At 47.6% G+C, this 18,838-nt stretch overlaps 1 protein-coding gene across 1 annotated transcript; it reads right to left on the bottom strand.

Moving 5' to 3' along the window:
* Window positions 1-10,613: 10,613 nt before the first annotated feature.
* On the bottom strand, window positions 10,614-17,089 carry CCT8L2 (chaperonin containing TCP1 subunit 8 like 2). Its single transcript, XM_039913975.1, is given in 6 exon segments — window positions 10,614-10,971; window positions 10,973-11,391; window positions 11,461-11,729; window positions 11,731-11,777; window positions 11,779-12,336; window positions 15,859-17,089. Coding segments are annotated over 5 exon segments (1,512 nt in total). The 5' UTR covers window positions 12,334-12,336; window positions 15,859-17,089; the 3' UTR covers window positions 10,614-10,749.
* Window positions 17,090-18,838: the final 1,749 nt, after the last annotated feature.

The raw sequence follows: 18,838 nt of genomic DNA, 5'->3' as shown, positions 1-18,838 counted from the left end.
ATGCCGCTTCTCCCGTGCTGCGTTTCCCGCGACTTGGAAGCAGCACCCATGCACACAGGGGCCTGGGAGGGGTTCGCAAAGGCTTTGGAGCCAAAGAGGTGGGGAGGAGTCAGAGGTCTGTTCCCCACTTTCCCCCAGGAAACTTAAGAAAAATCTAAAATCAAAGCCACTGGTACTTCATAATGAGATCATCAACCGATGCTATTCAATCACTTGTATTTATTGATTGCTTACTATGTGCAGAACACTGTACTCATCGCTTGGGAGAGTCCACTACAAAAAAGTTGGTAGACATTCCCTGACCTATTAATACTAAAAATAAATTTGGCAGGCCATGTGCCCCCTAACCAAAAGCCAGCATCATCATCTAGTAGTATTTAATGAGCACTTACTGGGTGCAGAACCCCGTACTAAGAGCTTGGGAGAGTACAGTGCAACAGAGTTGCAAGTTCCCTGCCTGACATTAAAATAGATAACGGGCAAGTATATGAATGATGTAGCGCAGAGGATGGGGTGAATATCAAGTGTTTAGAGGGTTACAGATTTAAGTGCATAGACACATAGAAGGAAGGGACTTAAACCTCGTATGAGCAGGGAACGCATCTTCTAATTCTGTTTACTCTCCCCAAGTGCTTAGTACTGTGCTCTGTGCAGAGTTAGCATCTAATAAATACCATGATTGATAAAAGATAAGCTCGGGATACAGGATTTCATGTGAAATGAATGTTCCGTGATATTTACCGACTATTCTCTATGCGCAGAGCCCTGTGATGGGCCCCGGAGATGTTAAAAAGGAAGGTTCAAGACACAGTCTTCTTTCAATGAGCTTATAGTCAAAGAGGGAAGATGATATAAACATAAAAAGAAGATAAAACCAACAAGCCACAGAAGCATAGAACATATAAAAACACCAAGGAAAACCTATAAAAATATATAAAAGCATAAATCACAATTTATAGAGAGAGACAACACCTCCTAAGAGTTACTGGAGTGTTTGGAGGGCTAGAGCCAATTGGTGGTTAATCATAGGAGGCTTCATGGAAAAGGTGGAATTTTAAAATAGAGTTTCAAAGAAGGACATACCGTGGTGAAGAACAGAGCCAGGAAGGCAATCTGAGCAAAGAAGTCAGGATGAGGGGGAAAGGAGGAATAGCGTGCTAAATGGGAGGGGGAGGAGGAGAGTAGGGTATAGTAAGTTTTTTGGACTGATTTATTTGATCAAGACTTTAATATTATGTGTGGGCTTTATGATCTTTTTTATTATTGTTGTTATGAAATTCTGTTACTGAGTATCAACCTAGCCAGGACCTGAAATCCAACGGCAGATTTCTTCCCTGCGATTGCCAGGAGCCAATCCACCAGTTAACAGAAGAAACCCTGGATCGGGTAACAAATAATTGCACAAGAAGGCAAATCTCTGTCCTCCTTCCTCTCAGACAGCAGCTAGAGTATCGAAATTAGAAGCTCCGGGGACTGTTAGGAATGGCATATGAGAGTGACAGGCTGAGTGGCTGGGGAAGGGTGAGGTGGGAAAGGTGAAGCAAGGGTGAAGAAGTTAACCACTGGGTGTGGTGGTTAGAAAAGAGAAGCTGCAAAAAGGGTGTGGCTATTAGGGGAACGCCAGATGGGAGTGGTGTTTATGGTTGGACAGTCAAGAATGGCAGTTGGACAGAGGTGGAAGTCAGGCGAGCGGTTAATTCTGATATTAGAAAAATCTCCTCATAGGGTGGTCTTTCTCGGGGAGAAAAGTGAAACTACGATATGACAATTTTAGTTTTTGCCCCCATGACACCCTTCTCCCAAGGTGATCGTCCCTATCCATTTTTGTCTTCCGTTCTGTAGGTGTCTGCCAAATGGTACCGTGCCTCTATTTTTCCATCCGAGAATGAGTCCAGACTCACCTCTAGAGCTGTGGGGTGGTAAGGAACTCCTAATAATTGTAGCATGTGTTAAGCACTTACTATATGCCAAGCAAGGTGCAAAGTGCTGGGATAAATCCAGAACAGTCAGATCAGATCAGACCAGACCAAATTTTAGTATTTGTTTAAACGCACCGTAAGCGCAAAGCACTGTACTGAGCGATGGGGCAGGTGCGAGATCATCAGGTTGGACACAGTCCTTATCCTACATAGGGCTCACAGTCTAAGTAGGAGGGAGAATGCATATTGATTTCCCAATTTTTACCGGCGAAGAGACTGAGGCCAAGAGAAGTTAGGTGATTTGTCCAGGTTTACACAGTAAGCAAGTGTCGGAGCTGGGATTAGAACCCAGGTCCCCTGACTTCCAGGCCCGAGCTGTAGCATTAATAGTATTTTTTGACTACCAGCTGGGTGTAATATACTATACTAAGCTCTTGGGAAAACACTGGAAACTCATTATGGGCCGGGGATGTGTCTGTTTTATTGTACTCTTCCAAGCGCTTAGTACAGTATTCTGCACACAGTAATCGCTCAATAAATTGATTGCCTGACTGACTTGGCATGTTCTTTTGCCTACAGGGAGCTCACTGTATTCACCCTCCTAAGTCACCTATGAACTGGGGTCTGTACCCGTTAAGTACATTGATAGTCATCCACCCCCAACCCCATAGCACATATGTACCAGTGCTTAGAACAGTGCTTTGCACATAGTAAGCGCTCAACAAATGCCATCATTATCATTATTTATATCCTTATTCTCTGCTACTTCTCCCCTCAGCACTGTGCTCATTTGTATATACTATTTGTATATATTATTTATTCCCTATTTATTTTGTTGATGAGGTGTACATCCCCTTGATTCTATTTATCTTGATGATGTTGTGTTGTTTTTGTTTTGTTCTGTTTTGCTTTGCTGCCTGCCTCCCCCGTTTAGACTGTGAGCCCGTCATTGTGCAGGGATTGTCTCTAACTGTTGCCGAATTGCACATTCCAAGCGCTTAGTACAGTGCTCTGCACATAGTAAACACTGAGTATATACTCTTGAATGAATTAATTGAATACTTCTATCTGAAATTGATTTTAATATCTGCCTCCCCCACTTGACTGTAAACTCCTTTTGGACCGGGATCGTGTCAACCAACTCTATTGTACTCTCCCAGACGCTTAATACAGTGCCCTGCAAGGTAAATGCTCAATTAAATTTACATACTGAGACATAGCAGGGTCTAGTGGAAAGGGCATGAACCTGAAAGTCAGAGGATTCTAATTCCAGGCAGTCAATCGTATTTATTGAGTGCTTACTGTAGGTAAAGTACTATACTAAGAGCTTAGGAAAGTACAGTATAACAATAAACAGATATTCCTTACCCACAACAAGCTTAGCGTTTATATGTACCTGAGTATGTCTGGCATCTTTATTTTAAAGGCCCAGTCTTCCTCTGCTTTGGCCCCTGCCACCACTTTCAAACAGGATTCTGGGAGGCAACAGAAAAGCTCTGGAGCGAGGGTGAAAATCTGAACCCACGTGTCCTCACGCTCAGCCCCATTCGAAGAACCTTTACGCGTGTGTCCGTTTGACACCTGTAACTGCCATAACATGCGGAAGCCCATTGCTTGAGCAAAAACTGGGATCAGTGGAGTGTTCAGAGTTTTTTCAGGTCAGTCGACAGCGATCCTAGGTGGGTAGAAGAATTGGACTTAATAAATGTCGGTTTCCACATTTGTCCACTAAAGACTTTGCTGAGAGAGAGGGGATTTTTATAATAATAATGTTGGTATTTGTTAAGTGCTTACTATGTGCCGAGCACTGTTCTAAGCGCTGGGATAGATTCAGTGTAATCAGGTTGTCCCACGTGAGGCTCACAGTTAATCCCCATTTTACAGATGAGGTAACTGAGGCCCAGAGAAGTGAAGTGACTTGCCCACAGTCACACAGCTGACAGGTGGCAGAGCCGGGATTGGAACCCATGACCTGTGCCTCCGAAGCCCAGGCTCTTTTCACTGAGCCACGCTGCTTCTAAAAAAAAATTCTAAGCGCTGGGATAGATACAAGGTAATCATGAGGCTCACAACATCCCTCAACATTCCCAGAAGTTAGTTATGGTATTAATTAAGCACTTAGATAGTGTGGCCTATTAAAAAGAGAACGGCCTGGAAGTCGGGGGAGCTGAGTTCGAATATCAGCTCTTCCACTTGCTTGCCATATGGCCTTGGGTAAGTCACCTAACTTTTCTGGGCCTCAGGTTCATCATGTATAAAATGGGGGTTCAATACCTGTTCTTCCTTCCCCCTTAGACTATGAATCCCTTGTGGAACAGTGATTGTGTCAGATCTGATTGTCTGATAAACTACCCCAGGCTCAGTACCAGTTCTTGGCACATAGTAAGCACTTAAACACCACAATTATTACTATTATTGTCATTCTTATTATGTGTCAAGCTCTATACTAAGCACTGGGCTAATTGTAGGATAATTAGATTGGACACAAATCTTGTTCCATCCTAGGCTCATAGTCTAAGAAAGATATTTTATTCCATTTTACCACCGAAAAACTTAGCAGTCGAGTAGTTAAGTGACTTGCCCAAGGTCACACACAGCAGGCAAGTGGCAGATCCAGGACAAGAACCCAGGGCTCCTGACTCCCAGTCAAAAACCCTTTTTGGTGACCGTGCTGCTTTACTCTGTTCTCTGAAATTAAACACAGGATGTTGGAAAGACTGGAGCTGGATAAGAAGTGATAATCAGTTGTCTAGGGAAAGAAAACATTGGTTTATTGGAAAACAATTCTGGAAAGACCAGACACTGGAAAAAGTAGAGTCATCTTTTCCTTGAAATTGGTTCAGAAGGGAGTTACTGTAAGACCTGTGCAAGGGAGTAAAAGAATGAAGTCTGGAGGGCATTTCAGGAAACAGAAATTAAAAAGCAGAAGAGATTAATTACTCCTAGAAATGGGGACCAAAAGAACTAAGGTGGGGAAGATAAAACAGCATAAGAGATTAGAGATGATGAGCAATACAGGAAAGAAATAAAACTACGAAGCAAAAATAATAAAAATAAAATATAACAAGGAAGGGAGAAAAAGAAGTGATGCTATAAATAATGAAAGTGAGAGAGGGAGGAAGATGAATAAAGATGTGGAAAAAGAACAAAGAAGTAAGAAAACACATTTGGGTAAACCAATTTTATATTTATTTTATTAATATGCCTAGATTTTATATTATATACGGGGGGCTAACATCAGGTGTGTGATTTACAACTCAGGGATATTCAAACAACTTTTTGACTAACAATCGAAATTAAAATGGCCCTTGGTTATGCTGCATGTGCTCATTTACTGCTCGTGAATTTGGTCTAAAGAACTATCTGCGGGAAATATGTAGGTTAATAATCAGTTATTGATTTAAGGTAAACAGTAAATGAGGGGCTTGCCTAATTGCAGTTCCAAGTTTGCACAGTTGCAGTTTCATAAAACAATTGTTCATAAATCTAAGCTTGTTTCATCTTGTGCTCTGGTTTCTTGGCTTCTTCCATTCGTAAATTTAATATTTGTAGGTGGGTGATGGGATTAATTTTCACAAACAACATTACCCCCACACATCACTTATTCCCAATCAGGGCTCTGTGCAAATTAAAAAGAAGAAAACTTAGTTTTTCATTCTGCCTTTGCTATATTAAGATGCTAATGTAGAATTAAAACCCAAAGTGGGGGCGGAGGCTGGGGGGGGGGAGGGGGTAGGTATCTGCAAACAAAAACTCAGGAAACTCGAAAATGCTTTTCACAGTGAAACATTTGTACATTCGTTTTTCAGTTTATCATTTTATATGTGAATAATTTATAGCAATATGAGGAAAACAGGAGGCGGATTGTGAGAAACAAAAGTAAATCCGGAAATAAAAATGAGGATCCATCTATCACAATGTTGGCACCGACCAAGCATATTTTTTAAAAATTCCTTTTTTTGCATGGATCTGCCAGGAACAAAGTTAATGTTAGCAGGGATTGCACACAGTAGGCACTCAATAAATATGATTGATCGATTTATTGATCGGACCAGGCAGGGCAAAAGCTTTCCGAGCCTCCTGCCACTAAGCATATTCTGCCTTGGCCTTGTGCAACGTCAGCCCAGCCCCTCGATGGAAAAAGAGCATTTTAGACTTCTCTCTCCCATTTCTTCTTCCTCATCCCCTTTTCACCAAACCCCTTCAACTTGATCAGTGCCTTCTAGAAGTCGTCCCGAGAGGAGACTGTCTCTCTGAGTGGGTCAGGAGCCCTCTCTCTTTCCTTTGTGCCAAAAAAAGAACCAGACAGTGAAGGTTTCCATCCAATCAGGCCTCTAGTGGGTTTCGATCCAATCAGACTGGAAGCTCCTTGTGAGCAGGGAACAGGCCAACTGACTCTGTCGTTTGTACTCACCCAGGTGCTTAGTACAGTGCCCAGCACACAGAAAGCACTCAATAAATACCATCGATGGATTGATGAGAGATGATGTCCGGGTCTCCAGAGTTTGACCCGAGATGATCAGAGACCCACTCTGATGGGATGCCGGTCACTGGGGAAGGCAGGCTAAGGATACTGCTCATTGCAGGTCATCTGAATACAGATTTTTTTCTTCCGAAGGTATTTGTTAGGGCTTACTCTGTGCCTGGCATTGTACTAGGCACTGTGGTAGATACAAGCTAGTCGGGTTGGACACAATCCATGTCCCACCATGGGCTCATGGTCTTTATCCCCATTTCACAGAGAAGCATAGTGAAGCACAGAAAAGTAAAGTGATTTGCCCAAGGTCATCCAGCAGGCAAGCGGCAGAGCTGGAATTAGAACCCAGATCCTTCTGTCAGTCCCAGGATCTCTCCACTAGGCCACTCTGCTTTTCTTTCCCGCTCGGGACAAGGGGGACTCTCTGAGTTGCCAGCACTTAGAGGCAACAACTCATTCAAATGGCCCACAGAGAGGCCTACACCCTCACGGCAAAGATTTCCTCTCCGGATTGGCTCAAGTTAACGTTTTCAAATCCTCCAAGAGACAGTCTTAGCAACAGATTTTCCTAATTTTAGCTGGCAAATATGTAGGCCACTCAAAAAGGATTCTCTACCCCTTTTCACCTTGCCGTTGTAGAAGTGATCACATTTATAGAGTGTCCACAGAGTGCGATGCACTCAACTAATCACTGTTCGGTGTGCAGGATGCATTGAACTGAACATTAGTTTTGCCCGGTGGCTCAACCGAACGGAAGACATTAGGAAGGGAAATATTCCTTGCAACTACTGGAGTTTGACTTTCCTATCTCGATGTAACCAAGATCCTTCTTATGCCTGATTCTAAAAGAGAGGTTTTGTGGAGCAAACTGTTATTTTTGCTTCTGGAGTGCACTGGATTGTACCACAATGGTATGCACTGTGTTAGAAAAAGATTTCCACTGGGAAGACCCCACCCCTAGCCTTCCTGGCAGAAAACTTGATCCTCTCTCAGTCTCGCAAGTCACTTATTTCAAACTCTGATGGTAATAAAAGGGAAACAGTGACTGAGGTGGTTTGTTTCATATTTACATTTTTACATGCAAAGCATGCCAAAGTTCCTGGAAATACTCAAAGTTCCTGGAAATACCCAGGCCGAGGAAGGAGAGGGAAAGGAAATATGTAGGAGTGGCAGCAGGCGGGGGGAGGGGGTTTGTCCATCCATCTGGCTGGCATTTGTGAGATGAAATTATTATTACTCATATTTATTGAGCACTTACTGGGTGCAAAGCACAGTACTGAGCGCTTGATCGTTCCTTGCCCCATGACCTTGCCTGAACCCAGGTGATCGCTGTCAGAACTCTAGACAGTCTACACAATAAGTTCCACCTCTAGACTGTAAGCTCTTTGTGGGCAGCGATCGTGTCCAGAGCTCTGCACACAGTAAGCTCTCAGTGAACTGATTGATTGATTCATGGTGTCCCTCTCTTGTTCTCTTCTGTACCTTAGCTTGCCATGAACCTTGACCCTTATCCTCCCTTTTTTTTCCTTGGTATTCGTTAAGCGCTTACTGTATGCAGAGCACTGTTCCAAGCACTGGGGTAGATACAGGGAATCAGTTGTCCCACATGATGCTCACAGTTTTAATCCCCATTTTACAGAGGAGGGAACTGAGGCCCAGAGAAGTTAAGTGACTTGCCCACAGTCACACAGCTAAGTGGCTGAGCCGGGATTCGAACCCATGACCTCTGGCTCCCAAGCCCAGGTTCTTTCCACTAAGCCATGCTGCTTCTTTTCCCTTTGTCCTTTATCCTCCTTATTGTCCTTTATTTTTCTTTTATTCAAGTACTTGAATACAGTACAGTGCTTTGCACACCATAATCGCTTGATATGAATGAATGAATGAATGAATGAATGAATGAATGAATGAAATCACTGCCTCAGAGGTTTATGGGATTTGTGGACTATAAGCTCACTGTGGGCAGGGAACATGTCTACCAACTCTGTTGTTTTGTATTCTCCCAAGAGCGTAATACAGTGCTCTGGCCTCGAGAAAGGAACAAGTGCCTGGGAGTCAGAGGACCAGCGTTCTAACACCGGCTCTACCAATTGCTCACTGTGTGACCTTAGGCAAGTCACTGAAGTTCTCTGTGACTCAGTTACCTCAACTATAAAATGGGGATGAAATCCCCAAACTCCCTCCTACTTAGACTGTGAGCCCTATGTGGGATGGGAACTGTGTCCGACCTAATTAACTTGTACCTACTCCAGCGCTTAGAACGGTGTTTGACGCTTAACAAATACCATTTAAAAAAAGTCAGCACCACTGACTGATTGTAGTCTGCTGGAAATACAGCTCCTCGGGGAGTCATCTTAACTCGGGGACAGGTTTTCTGGAGGGAACTTGATCCCGGCTGCGGAACTTAGGCATATGGGCAAGAAAGGAGTAGGTCTGCCGGTCCTGCTGTGAGTTGTCATCTCTGGAAGGGTGGCCAGATTTCGGTTTTGAGAATTAAGCGGCCAGCCAGCGGCCAGCTTCCCCCGACCTCCTCTGCTGTGGAAAAACAGGGCCCGTGTCACTCGGACGCGAAACAATTCCGCACTCCCCACCGACCTTTCCCAGTCAATAAAAGAAGGGACGGTCCTGTATGTGGTTGCCTTCTTGACATCACCCTCCACCAGCTTCTAAGCCCCAGGCAACATCCTCTCGATCTGGACCAGAAGTCTCAGTTTTCAAGCTGGGCTGTCCCCTATGGCTCTAGCTACTTGCCAAACTGCTTGTCTTAGGGAACAACGGAGCCCAACTGAGGCCCTCAGGAAAGTCTCCGTCTCCTTATATTGACCCTTCTGTCCCCACCCTGAAGCAATCCTGACAAAGGAGGTCAACGGGCAAAGAACGTGCCTGCTGATTCTGTGGTGCGGTCCTCTCCCAAGCCCTTAGTACAGTGCTCTGTAAATAGTAAGCACTCAATAAATCACGATGGATTGATTGATTAGGGGAGGAGGATTTGGAGGCCCTTATCTGGTGGGAGAGCACTGGCCAAGCTGCAGAGTTGGGGGAGGGGTAGGCAGGCAGAATACCACCAAGGTGCTTAGAGGGAAGGAGATAAAGTCTGGGATTGAGAGAACTGGAGGACAGAAGCCCAGGGGCTTGGGGGTGGGTGAAGTAGGATCAAGTAGGGAAAGGATTCCTGGGTTCTTTGTCATTTCTGCCCCCATCCCCCTGCCCCCCCTCCACCGTCCCCACCCTGCCCTCATCCTCGGCCCACCATCTTCTCCTATGGAGTGAGGGCAACAGGGACTAATAGAAAGAGCAGCAGTCAGGAGGTCAGCAGACCCATTCTCGCCTCAGCTCTGCCACTGGCCTACCGTATGACCTTGAGCGAGTCCCTTAGCCACTCTGGGTCTCGGTATCTTCCTCTATAAAATGGGGGTAAAATAGGAACTGAACCCCCTTTGGGCAAGGATTTTGTCTGATCTGATAACCTTGTTTATATCCCAGTGTTTACTCCCTCCCTCTTTGTATATGACAGATCACCACTCTCCCCACCTTCAGAGGCTCATTAAATTCACATCTCCCGGGGAAGCCTCATCAACTCACCTTTTCTTCCCCTTCCTCTTCCTCTACACCCTCCTCTCTCTGAATCGCTTATGCACTTGGATCTATACCTTTTAAGCATTTGATATTCACCCCACCCTCAACTCCACAGCACTTATATCCCTATATATCTGTACTGTATTTTAATGTCGGACTCGCCCTCTGGACTAATAAGCTCCTTGCGGGCAGGGAACGTGCTCTACCAACTCTGTCGTGTTGTAATAATAATAATAATGTTGGTATTTGTTAAGTGCTTACTATGTGCAGAGCACTGTTCTAAGCGCTGGGGTAGATGCAGGATCATCAGGTTGTCCCACATGAGGCCCACAGTCTTAATCCCCATTTTACAGATGAGGTAACTGAGGCACAGAGAAGTTAAGTGACTTGCCCACAGTCACACAGCTGACAAGTGGCAGAGCCAGGATTCAAACCCATGACCTCTGACTCCCAAGCCCATGCTCTTTCCACTGAACCACGCTGCTTCTCTACTCCCCCAATCGTTCAGTATAGTGCTCTGCACACAATTAGCACTCCATAAATACACTGCTTATTATTATTAACCTTGAATGGTTATTAGCATCACTATTGCAACATATTAAGGGGCCGGATCGCAAAGGGGGAAGATTCAGTGTGGGACACGATCCTTCCAGAATGAGGAACGACGGTCCCCTTTATTGAGGGCGGTGGTACCCCCTCCTTAGGATTTAGAGTCCTCCAAAGGGTCGGGGAGATTGTTCTAGGAGTCAGGTCGGCATTCCACTTAAGGCTTGGTCCACCTCAGGGAGAGACCCTGTCTTCTGAAAGATCCGATCTCATCTGTCGGTCGATAGCCCCAGAGCCACGTCGGCCGCCAACTCGAGCCCTCGGATCTTTACCCTCAGAGAGTCCCACACCTGGACCGCCAGCCACGTCGACAATCCCCTCGTCCCCAACGCCCCGCCAGCCGATCCCCGGCCTGGCGTGCAGGCTCTGCAGCTGGGCCATCGTCTCTGCCACAGCGCAAGTCGGCATTTTCGGCAAGGACGCTAGGGACGCCTGCAGGGCCTGGGCAATGCCAAGATCCCAGCCTTTCCGCCCCCACAGTTGGTTCCCCAGTGCTCAGAGCTCCTGCAGACGCCATCTCAAACTGCGCCGGCCCCAGCAGGAGGCGGGCATCCTGACACAGTTGGCCGTAGACGCCGATGGCGGTGCCGGACCGCCTGCTCGCCGTCCTGCAGTCCCTCGGGACAGTGGCGTCCCGCAGCACCAGGGTGAGGGCTGGGGGTCGGCCACCCTCCCATTCAAACACGACCGTGGAGCCTCCCTTAGCTCCTGCCGCGCAAACCCGCCGGCATGTCCCCGGCACGGCAGGGGGAGTCAGGTCGGACTGCCAGAGTTGTACGCCAGAAACCTGCCCAGGCGGATATCTCCTTCCGGAACCTGACCCGCACTAAAAGCATGCCTGCCTTCGGCGAGCTCCCCCAGGCTCTCTTATCTGTGGAACTCCCTACACGGCCACATTTATGCCCGCGTCTGCCAGCTGGTCCAGCAGAACCGGGGCCTTGTCCTTCACTTTCTCTTCGGGGCTCCACGGTAAGTCATCTGGGGAAGAGAAGTGGGGGATAGCAGAGGGCCGGGGGCTGGTCAGAGTAAAGGAGCAAGTGAACAGTGCCACCTTGGCCCCCCCCGTCACCATGGTCACCTGTCCGCAAGGCACTCCACCCACCGCCAGTCCCGGCAACAGGCACGAATCGCCCAGCTTGGCCCAGGCACCAGGAGATGGCCACCCGCTGCGGGTCGAAGCTCCCATCCAACCCACGGGCAGCCGAGCGACGCCCGCCCCGCCAGCCCGGCCAGGTAATCGGAGTGGGAAGGAGTGTGAGTGTCCACCACGGCCCGGAGGGCCCGGGCTGGGTCTTCCAGGGGGTCTATGGAGAGGGTGGCCAAGCCAGGCAGGAGCCTCAGGGCTCTGCCGGTCGCCGCCGCCAAGCTCTCCCGCAGGTCGGCCAGGGCCAGGCCGGTCCTCAGCATCACCACCACCTGCTCCATCAGGGCCCCGGCCAACAGGACCACGAAAGCGGTCCCGTCGCCGTTCTCCTCCGCTTGGGTGAAGGCGGCCTCCCGGAGGAGCCGGGCCGCCGGGTGGCCCAGTTCCAGAGCCGACAGGATGGCTGTCGAGTGGGAGGTGCAGAGGGTCTCTCCCTGGGCGGTCACGAGGAGCTTCCGCCGGCCGTGGGGGCCGAAGCAGGCCTGCAGGATGTCCACCACGGCCTTCACCGCCGCCAAGCTGTCCAGCAGAACCTCCTCCGTCCCACTCGGCTGCGGTTTCCCCGAATCGAGTGTCGCTGGCTGTTCTGGGGCTGAGGAGACGTGGGCTGCCATTGCCTGAAGAGAGAAGAGATGGCCTCAAAGGAAGGAGGGCAGATCCAGGACCTTGGGGCAATCGGGGTGGACCCAGGATTCCCATCTCGGGGATGGAGATGGGAGTGGGGCGGAGGACTCGGCGGGGATCGTGAGAGGCAAAAATGTCGTAGCGTTGGGCGTTGGCTTTCGTATCCGGGAGCCTATGGGATGATTTAGGGCTAAGGTTAGGGTTAGGGTTAAGGTTAGACATTGACTCCCTTATCTGGAAGCCTACGGGAAGGCCTCAGAGTTCCGAACTCCTTTTCCCACCCAAACCTTATCCTCCTCCTCCTCCCAACTTCCCCATCACCGTAGACAACTTTACGATCACCCCTGTTTCCCAAGCCTTGGCGTTATCCTCGACTCATCTCTCTCTTCCAACCCACATATTCAGTGTCACCAAATCCTGTCTGTTTAACCTTCACAAGACCGCTAAAATCCTCCCTTTCCTTACTATCCAAACTCCTACCACATTAATCCAAATGCTTATCAATCAATCCATCAGTGGTATTTAGTGAGTGCTTCCTCTGTGCAGAGCATTGTACTAAGCGCTTGGGAGAGTACAACTACAATGGAATTAGCGGATACACCCCCTGCCCATAACGAGCTTTCAGTTTAGAGTCCTAACCCACCTTGATTGCTGCATCTGCTTCCTTGCTGTCCTCCCTACCTCCTGTCCCTCCCCTCTCCAGTCCATACTTCACTCTGGTTCCCAGATCCTCTTTTTTTTTTTTTAAATGCTGAGTCCATGTTTCCCCGTTCCTCAGGTGCCTCCGGTGGTTGCCCATCCACCTCTGTATCAAACAGAAGCTCTTCGCCATCCGCTTTAAAGCACCCAATCATCTCGCCCCCTCCTACATTACCTCACTGATCTCCTACTACAGCCCAGCCTGCCCACTTCACTCCTCTAGCGCCAGCTTGCTCACCGTGCCTTGATCTTGTCTATCTTGCCGCCGACCCCTTTCCCACATCCTCCCTCTGGTCTGACATTTGATATCTGCCCCACCCCCAGCCCCACAGTACCTCTGTAAGTATCTTTAAATTATCTACTATAAATGTCTTATTTATTCATATTAATGTCTGTCTTCCCTGCTAGGTTGTAAGTTCATAATGGGCAGGGAGTGTGTCTGTTAATTCTGTTGTATTGTACTCTCCCAAGTGCTTAGTACAGTGCTCTGCACAGAGTAAGTGCTCAATACATACCACTGACTGATATATTAATTGGAATGCCTTCCCCCACCATATTTGCCAGACCAACGTTCTCCCCACCTTCAAAGCTATACTAAGGCCTCTTTTAAGAGGCCTTCCCTGATGAAACCCTCTTTTCCCTGGCTTCCTTTCCCTTCTGCATCATTTGTACACTTGGATCTGTGGCCTTTGGGCATTTGATATTTACCCCAACTTCAAGGCCTTGTTGAAAGCATTCATTCACTGTCATATTTATTGAGCTCTTACTGTGTGCAAAGCACTATACTAAGTGCTTGGGAGAATGCAGTATATCAGCAGACCCATTCCTGCCCACAATAAGCGCACAGTCTAGAGGGGGAGACAGATATTAATATAAGTAAATAGATAAATAGGCACCTCTCCTCCCAAAGGCCTTCCCTGAGTAGGACCTCATTTCCTCTTTTCCCACTCCCTTATGTGTCACCCTGATTTGCTCCCTTTATTCACCCCTCCCTCAGCCCCACAGCACTTATGTACACATCTGTAATTTGTTTAATTGTAATAATATTCATAATAATAATGGTATTTGTTAAGCACTTACTATGTGCCGAGCACTGTTCTAAACACTTGGGTAGATACAAGGTAAGCAGGTTGTCCCGCGTGGGGCTCACGGTCTTAATCCTCATTTTACAGATGATGTAACTGAGGCCCAGAGAGGTCAAGTGACTGGACTGAGGTGACATAGCAGACAAGTGGCGGAGCCGGGATTAGAACCCACGTCCTCTGACTCCCAAGCCCGTGCTTTTGGCACTAGGACATGCTGCTTCTCTATAGTAATGATGGTATTTGTAAAGTGCTTACTTTGTTCCAGGCACCGTACTAGACGCTGGGGTGGATACAAGTAAATCGAGGTGGACACAGTCCCTGTCCCATGCGGCGCTCGCCCTCTCGATCCCCATTGTACAGATGAGGTAACTGAGGCCCAGATAAGTGAAATGACTTGCCCACGGTCACACAGCAGACAAGTGGCAGAGCCTGGATTAGAACCCACGACCTTCTGACTCCCAGGCCTTTGCTCTGTTGGCTACGCCATGCTTATTAATGTCTGTCTCCCCCTCTAGACTGTCAGGTTGTTTTGGGCAGGAAATATATCTACCAACTCTGTTAGATGGTGCTCTGCCAAGAACCTAGTACAATAAGGGCCCAATAAATACCATTGATGATGAAGATGTTGGTGATGATTACGGCATCAGCCTCCTTGCTGACCTCCCTGTCTTCTGTCTCTCTTCCACTTCAATCCATAGTTCACTCTACTTCCCCGCTCATTTTTCTGCACAAATGTTCAGTCCAAGTTTCCCTGCTCCCCAAGAGTCTACAAGTGGTTGTCCGTCCACTTCCACTTCAAACAGAAATTCCTTATTAAAGCAGTCCATCGCCTTGCCCCCTCCTACCTTATCTCTCAGATATCCTGGTACAACCCAGCCCGCACACATGGCTCCTCTAGTGCCAACCTACTCACTGTACCTCAATCTCATCTATTTCACCACCGACCCCTCGCCCATGTCCTGTCTCTGGCCTGGAACTCCCTCCCCTTTTATAACCAACAGACCATCACTCTCCCCGTCTTCAAAGCCTTATTAAAAGCTCATCTCCTCCAAGAGGCCTTCCCCGATTAAGCCTCATTACCTCGTCTCCCACCTCAACCCCACAGCACTTAAGTTCATTCATTCATTCAATAATATTTATTGAGCGCTTATAAAGTACTGTACTAAGCGCTTGGAATGTACAATTCGGCAACCAATAGAGACAATCCCTGCCCAATGATGGGCTCACAGTCTAATTGGGGGAGACAGACGGCAGAGCAAAACAGAGCGAAACAAAAACAAGACAACATTATCACGATAAATGGAATCAAGGGGATGTACACCTCATTAACAAAATAAATAGGGTAATAAAAAATATATACAAATGAGCACAGTGCTGGGGGGTGGAGCAGAGGGAAAGGGGGCTTAGCTGAGGGGAGGTGAAGGGGGAAGGGGGGGAGCAGAGAGCAGAAGGGGAAAGGGATAGCTCAATCTGGGAAGACCTCTTGGAGGAGGCGAGCTCTCACCTTAAGTGCATATGTCATTTTTTTATTGATATCAATGGCTACCTCTCCCTCTAGACTGTAAGCTCATTGTGGGCAGGGAATGTATCTACCACCTCTGTTATTTCACACTCTCTCACACGCATAATACAGTGTTCTGCACACAGTGAGCGCTCAACGAATAACGATTGATTGACCGACTGATTGAATCTCCAGAGAGGAAAAGGGAGCCAGCAAATCCCCTGAAGTACCTCAACTGTTGGGCCTAAGCTGCCAGAATCCCTGACCCCTGGAGTAGGATGTTTCGGCTCCTCTAATCAAAAGTGGGAAGGATGAGGTCACAGAAGGACAAACAGAACGTGGGGTGGCTGGGAGCGGGGAGGGGTGAGCATGATGTCACAGAAGGCTGGTGGGAATCAGGTTCCACATGGAATCCTGTCCCTGTGGGCTGAGGTGAAGTCACCGCGCCGGGAACGTGGGGTGTCCGACGCCCCCAGATCAGCAACAAACGCTCTTGTCCAATGATCTGAGGTCTTGTTGAGGAAGGGGAAGGCGGAGGAAGATGCAGGCACAAACCCTCCAAACTACTTTTATTCAAGATGTGCATTCAGTTATTTATTTAGCTCACTCGGTTAGTGTAAATGCTTTTATGAGTGGCTCCCCCGAGTCCAAGCTACTTGTGATATTCTACTTTCCCAAGGGCTTGGTTCATTGCTCTCTGCACTGAGTAAGCGCTCAGTAAATAACATTGGTTGACTGCGATCTGGGGATGTGTCACTTTGGGTTTTGTATTTCCCAGGTGCTTATCACACCCAGCGGGCGCTTAATGAATGCTACGAATCCTCCTCCTCCTATGTCCATTTCTCAGACAGGGAAACGAACACATTTAATGTTAGATATGCTTAGGTGTCTGCCATTACGTTCTAAGACCTGGGAGGTTGTAATGGAGGCCTGTCTACCTGCCTGTGCAACTCTTCACGATCGTACCAAACCTGGAAGAGCTGAAATGCCGGAGCTGAGCAGGCCAAAGCTGGAAAAAGTGAGGAAGGGAGAGAGAGACGCCGGTCCCGAGCAATACATAAACAGGCTTGGAATGTGGAAAGACAGTCAGACTCAGGTAGATTCATTTACATAACAGGGAGAGGATGCCAGCTTCCCTTTGGATGGAGTTCTCAGGCTCAGTTCTAGGACTCAGTTCTAGGACAAGTGCGTGTCACAGGAAAGGCAGAAGATGGAGAGGTCGGTAAGCAAAGTGAGTAGAGGTGAGTGGAGAAGAGGAGAAAGGAGGCATATAGATCTTCCAGCCAGAGGGCAAGGGTAGGCTAACTGTCGATTGTTACTCTTTGTGGGCAGGGAATGTGTCTACCAACTCTATTTATCTAGTACTCTCCCAAGTACTTAGTCCTGTACATGCTCCATAAATCCCTCTGATTGATTAACTCCAAATTGTTTCATCTTTTTTTCTGGTATTTCTAAAGTCCCTACTAGTTGCCAAGCACTGTATTAAGTACTCGGGTAGATACAAGCTAATCGGGTTGGATACAGTCCATGTCCCACATGGGGCTCATAGTCTTAATCCTGATTTTTCAGATGAGGGAACTGAGGCCCAGAGCAGTGTAATGACTTTCCTCAGGTCACACAACAGACAAGTAGCAAAGCTGGGATTAGAACCCCGGTCCTTCTGACTCCCGGGCCGGGCTCTGTCCACTAGACCGCCCTGCTTCTCTTATCTGCTAATCTGAAAAGATCTTTTTCTTCCTTTCGAGAAATGATTTTAGTGTTTGTCGCCCACCTACAAGTATGTAAGGTCCTTGAGGACAGGGATCTTGTCTGCTGTTATATTCTCTCAAATGCTTAGTACAGTGCTCTGCACATAATAGACCTTCAATAACTACTATTGATTGATTGGAGATTTTGGAATTACTGTCTCTTACCGGGTTTTATAGTGCATCTCTTGAAGGGGGTGGGGCCCAGAATGGATATCTTTAAGCTCTTCTCCTGGAGATGAAGGATGGAAGGAGAATTTTGTACCATCTGCTTCCAGCCAGGGGATTCTTGGTTCCACTCCTTCTGAGATGAAGGGGAGACTCGTGTCAATAAGACACGGGGTACAGCATGATCTAGTGGCAAGAGCCCGGACCTGGGTTCTCATTCCGCCTCTGCCACTTGTCTGCTGGGTGACCTTGGGCAAGTCACTTAAGTTCTCTGTGCCTCAGTTATCTCATCTGTAAAATCAAGATTGAGGCTGTGAACCCCATGTGGGACATGGACTGTATGCAGCCTGATTAGTTGTATCAACCCCAGCTCTTAGTACAGCGTCTGGCCATAAAAATGCCATTTTAAAAAAAGAAATGGCCCTTATTCTCAGAGATTTTAATTTCGGCTGGATCCCCTTTGCCAGAGGAAACTAGAAAGTTGGCTCAGCCAACCTAGATAATTCAGGCCCCCTCAAATGATAATAATAATGGTATTTGTTAAGAATTTACTATGTGCCAAGCACCATGCTAAGCATTGGGGTCCCACCCAGGGCTCATAATCTAAGGGAGAGGGAGACCAAGTATTTAATCTCCATTTTACAGATGAGGAAACTGAGGCACAGAGAAATTATAAGTCTTGCCCAAGATCGCAGCAGGCAAATGGTGGAACCGGGATTGGAACTCAGGTCTCCTGACTCTCAGTCCTGTGGTCCTTCAAGCAGGCCTCCTTCCTACTTCCTCCCCTCCCCGCCTGAATATCCGGCTGTTTCATCCTCTAGGGAACCCTCGGATCCACAAAGAAATAGGTTCCTGGAAAAATCTTAAATTGAAATGTAAAGCAGAACTGATTTTCTCACAGGTACAATGGAAGATTGGTTCCTGAACTTAGGTTGGATATGCTCTTTTTACTAAAATTGTTTACTCAAAAGGAGAGCGGTAACCAAGTTACATTCATGGATTTATACACAAATTTAAAATGACATTTGTTAAGCACTTACTACTTGCCAGGCACCGTACTAAGCGCTGGGGTAGATACCAGCTAATCAGGTTGGACACCGTCCTTGTCCCACAAGGGGCTCATAGTCTTAAGTCCCATTTTCCAGACCAGGGAACTGAGGCCCAGAGAAGTTAAGCGACTTGCCCGAGGTCATACAGCAGACAAGCGGCAGAGTCAGGATTAGAACCCAGGTCCTTCTGACTCCCAGGCCTGTGCTCTATCGACTCGGCCACGTTGCTTCTTGCTCCTACTGAGTCA

Source organism: Ornithorhynchus anatinus, chromosome 13 (assembly GCF_004115215.2).
Source record: "Ornithorhynchus anatinus isolate Pmale09 chromosome 13, mOrnAna1.pri.v4, whole genome shotgun sequence".
Lineage (NCBI taxonomy): Eukaryota > Metazoa > Chordata > Mammalia > Monotremata > Ornithorhynchidae > Ornithorhynchus > Ornithorhynchus anatinus.
This window is presented reverse-complemented; position numbering and strand designations above follow the sequence as displayed.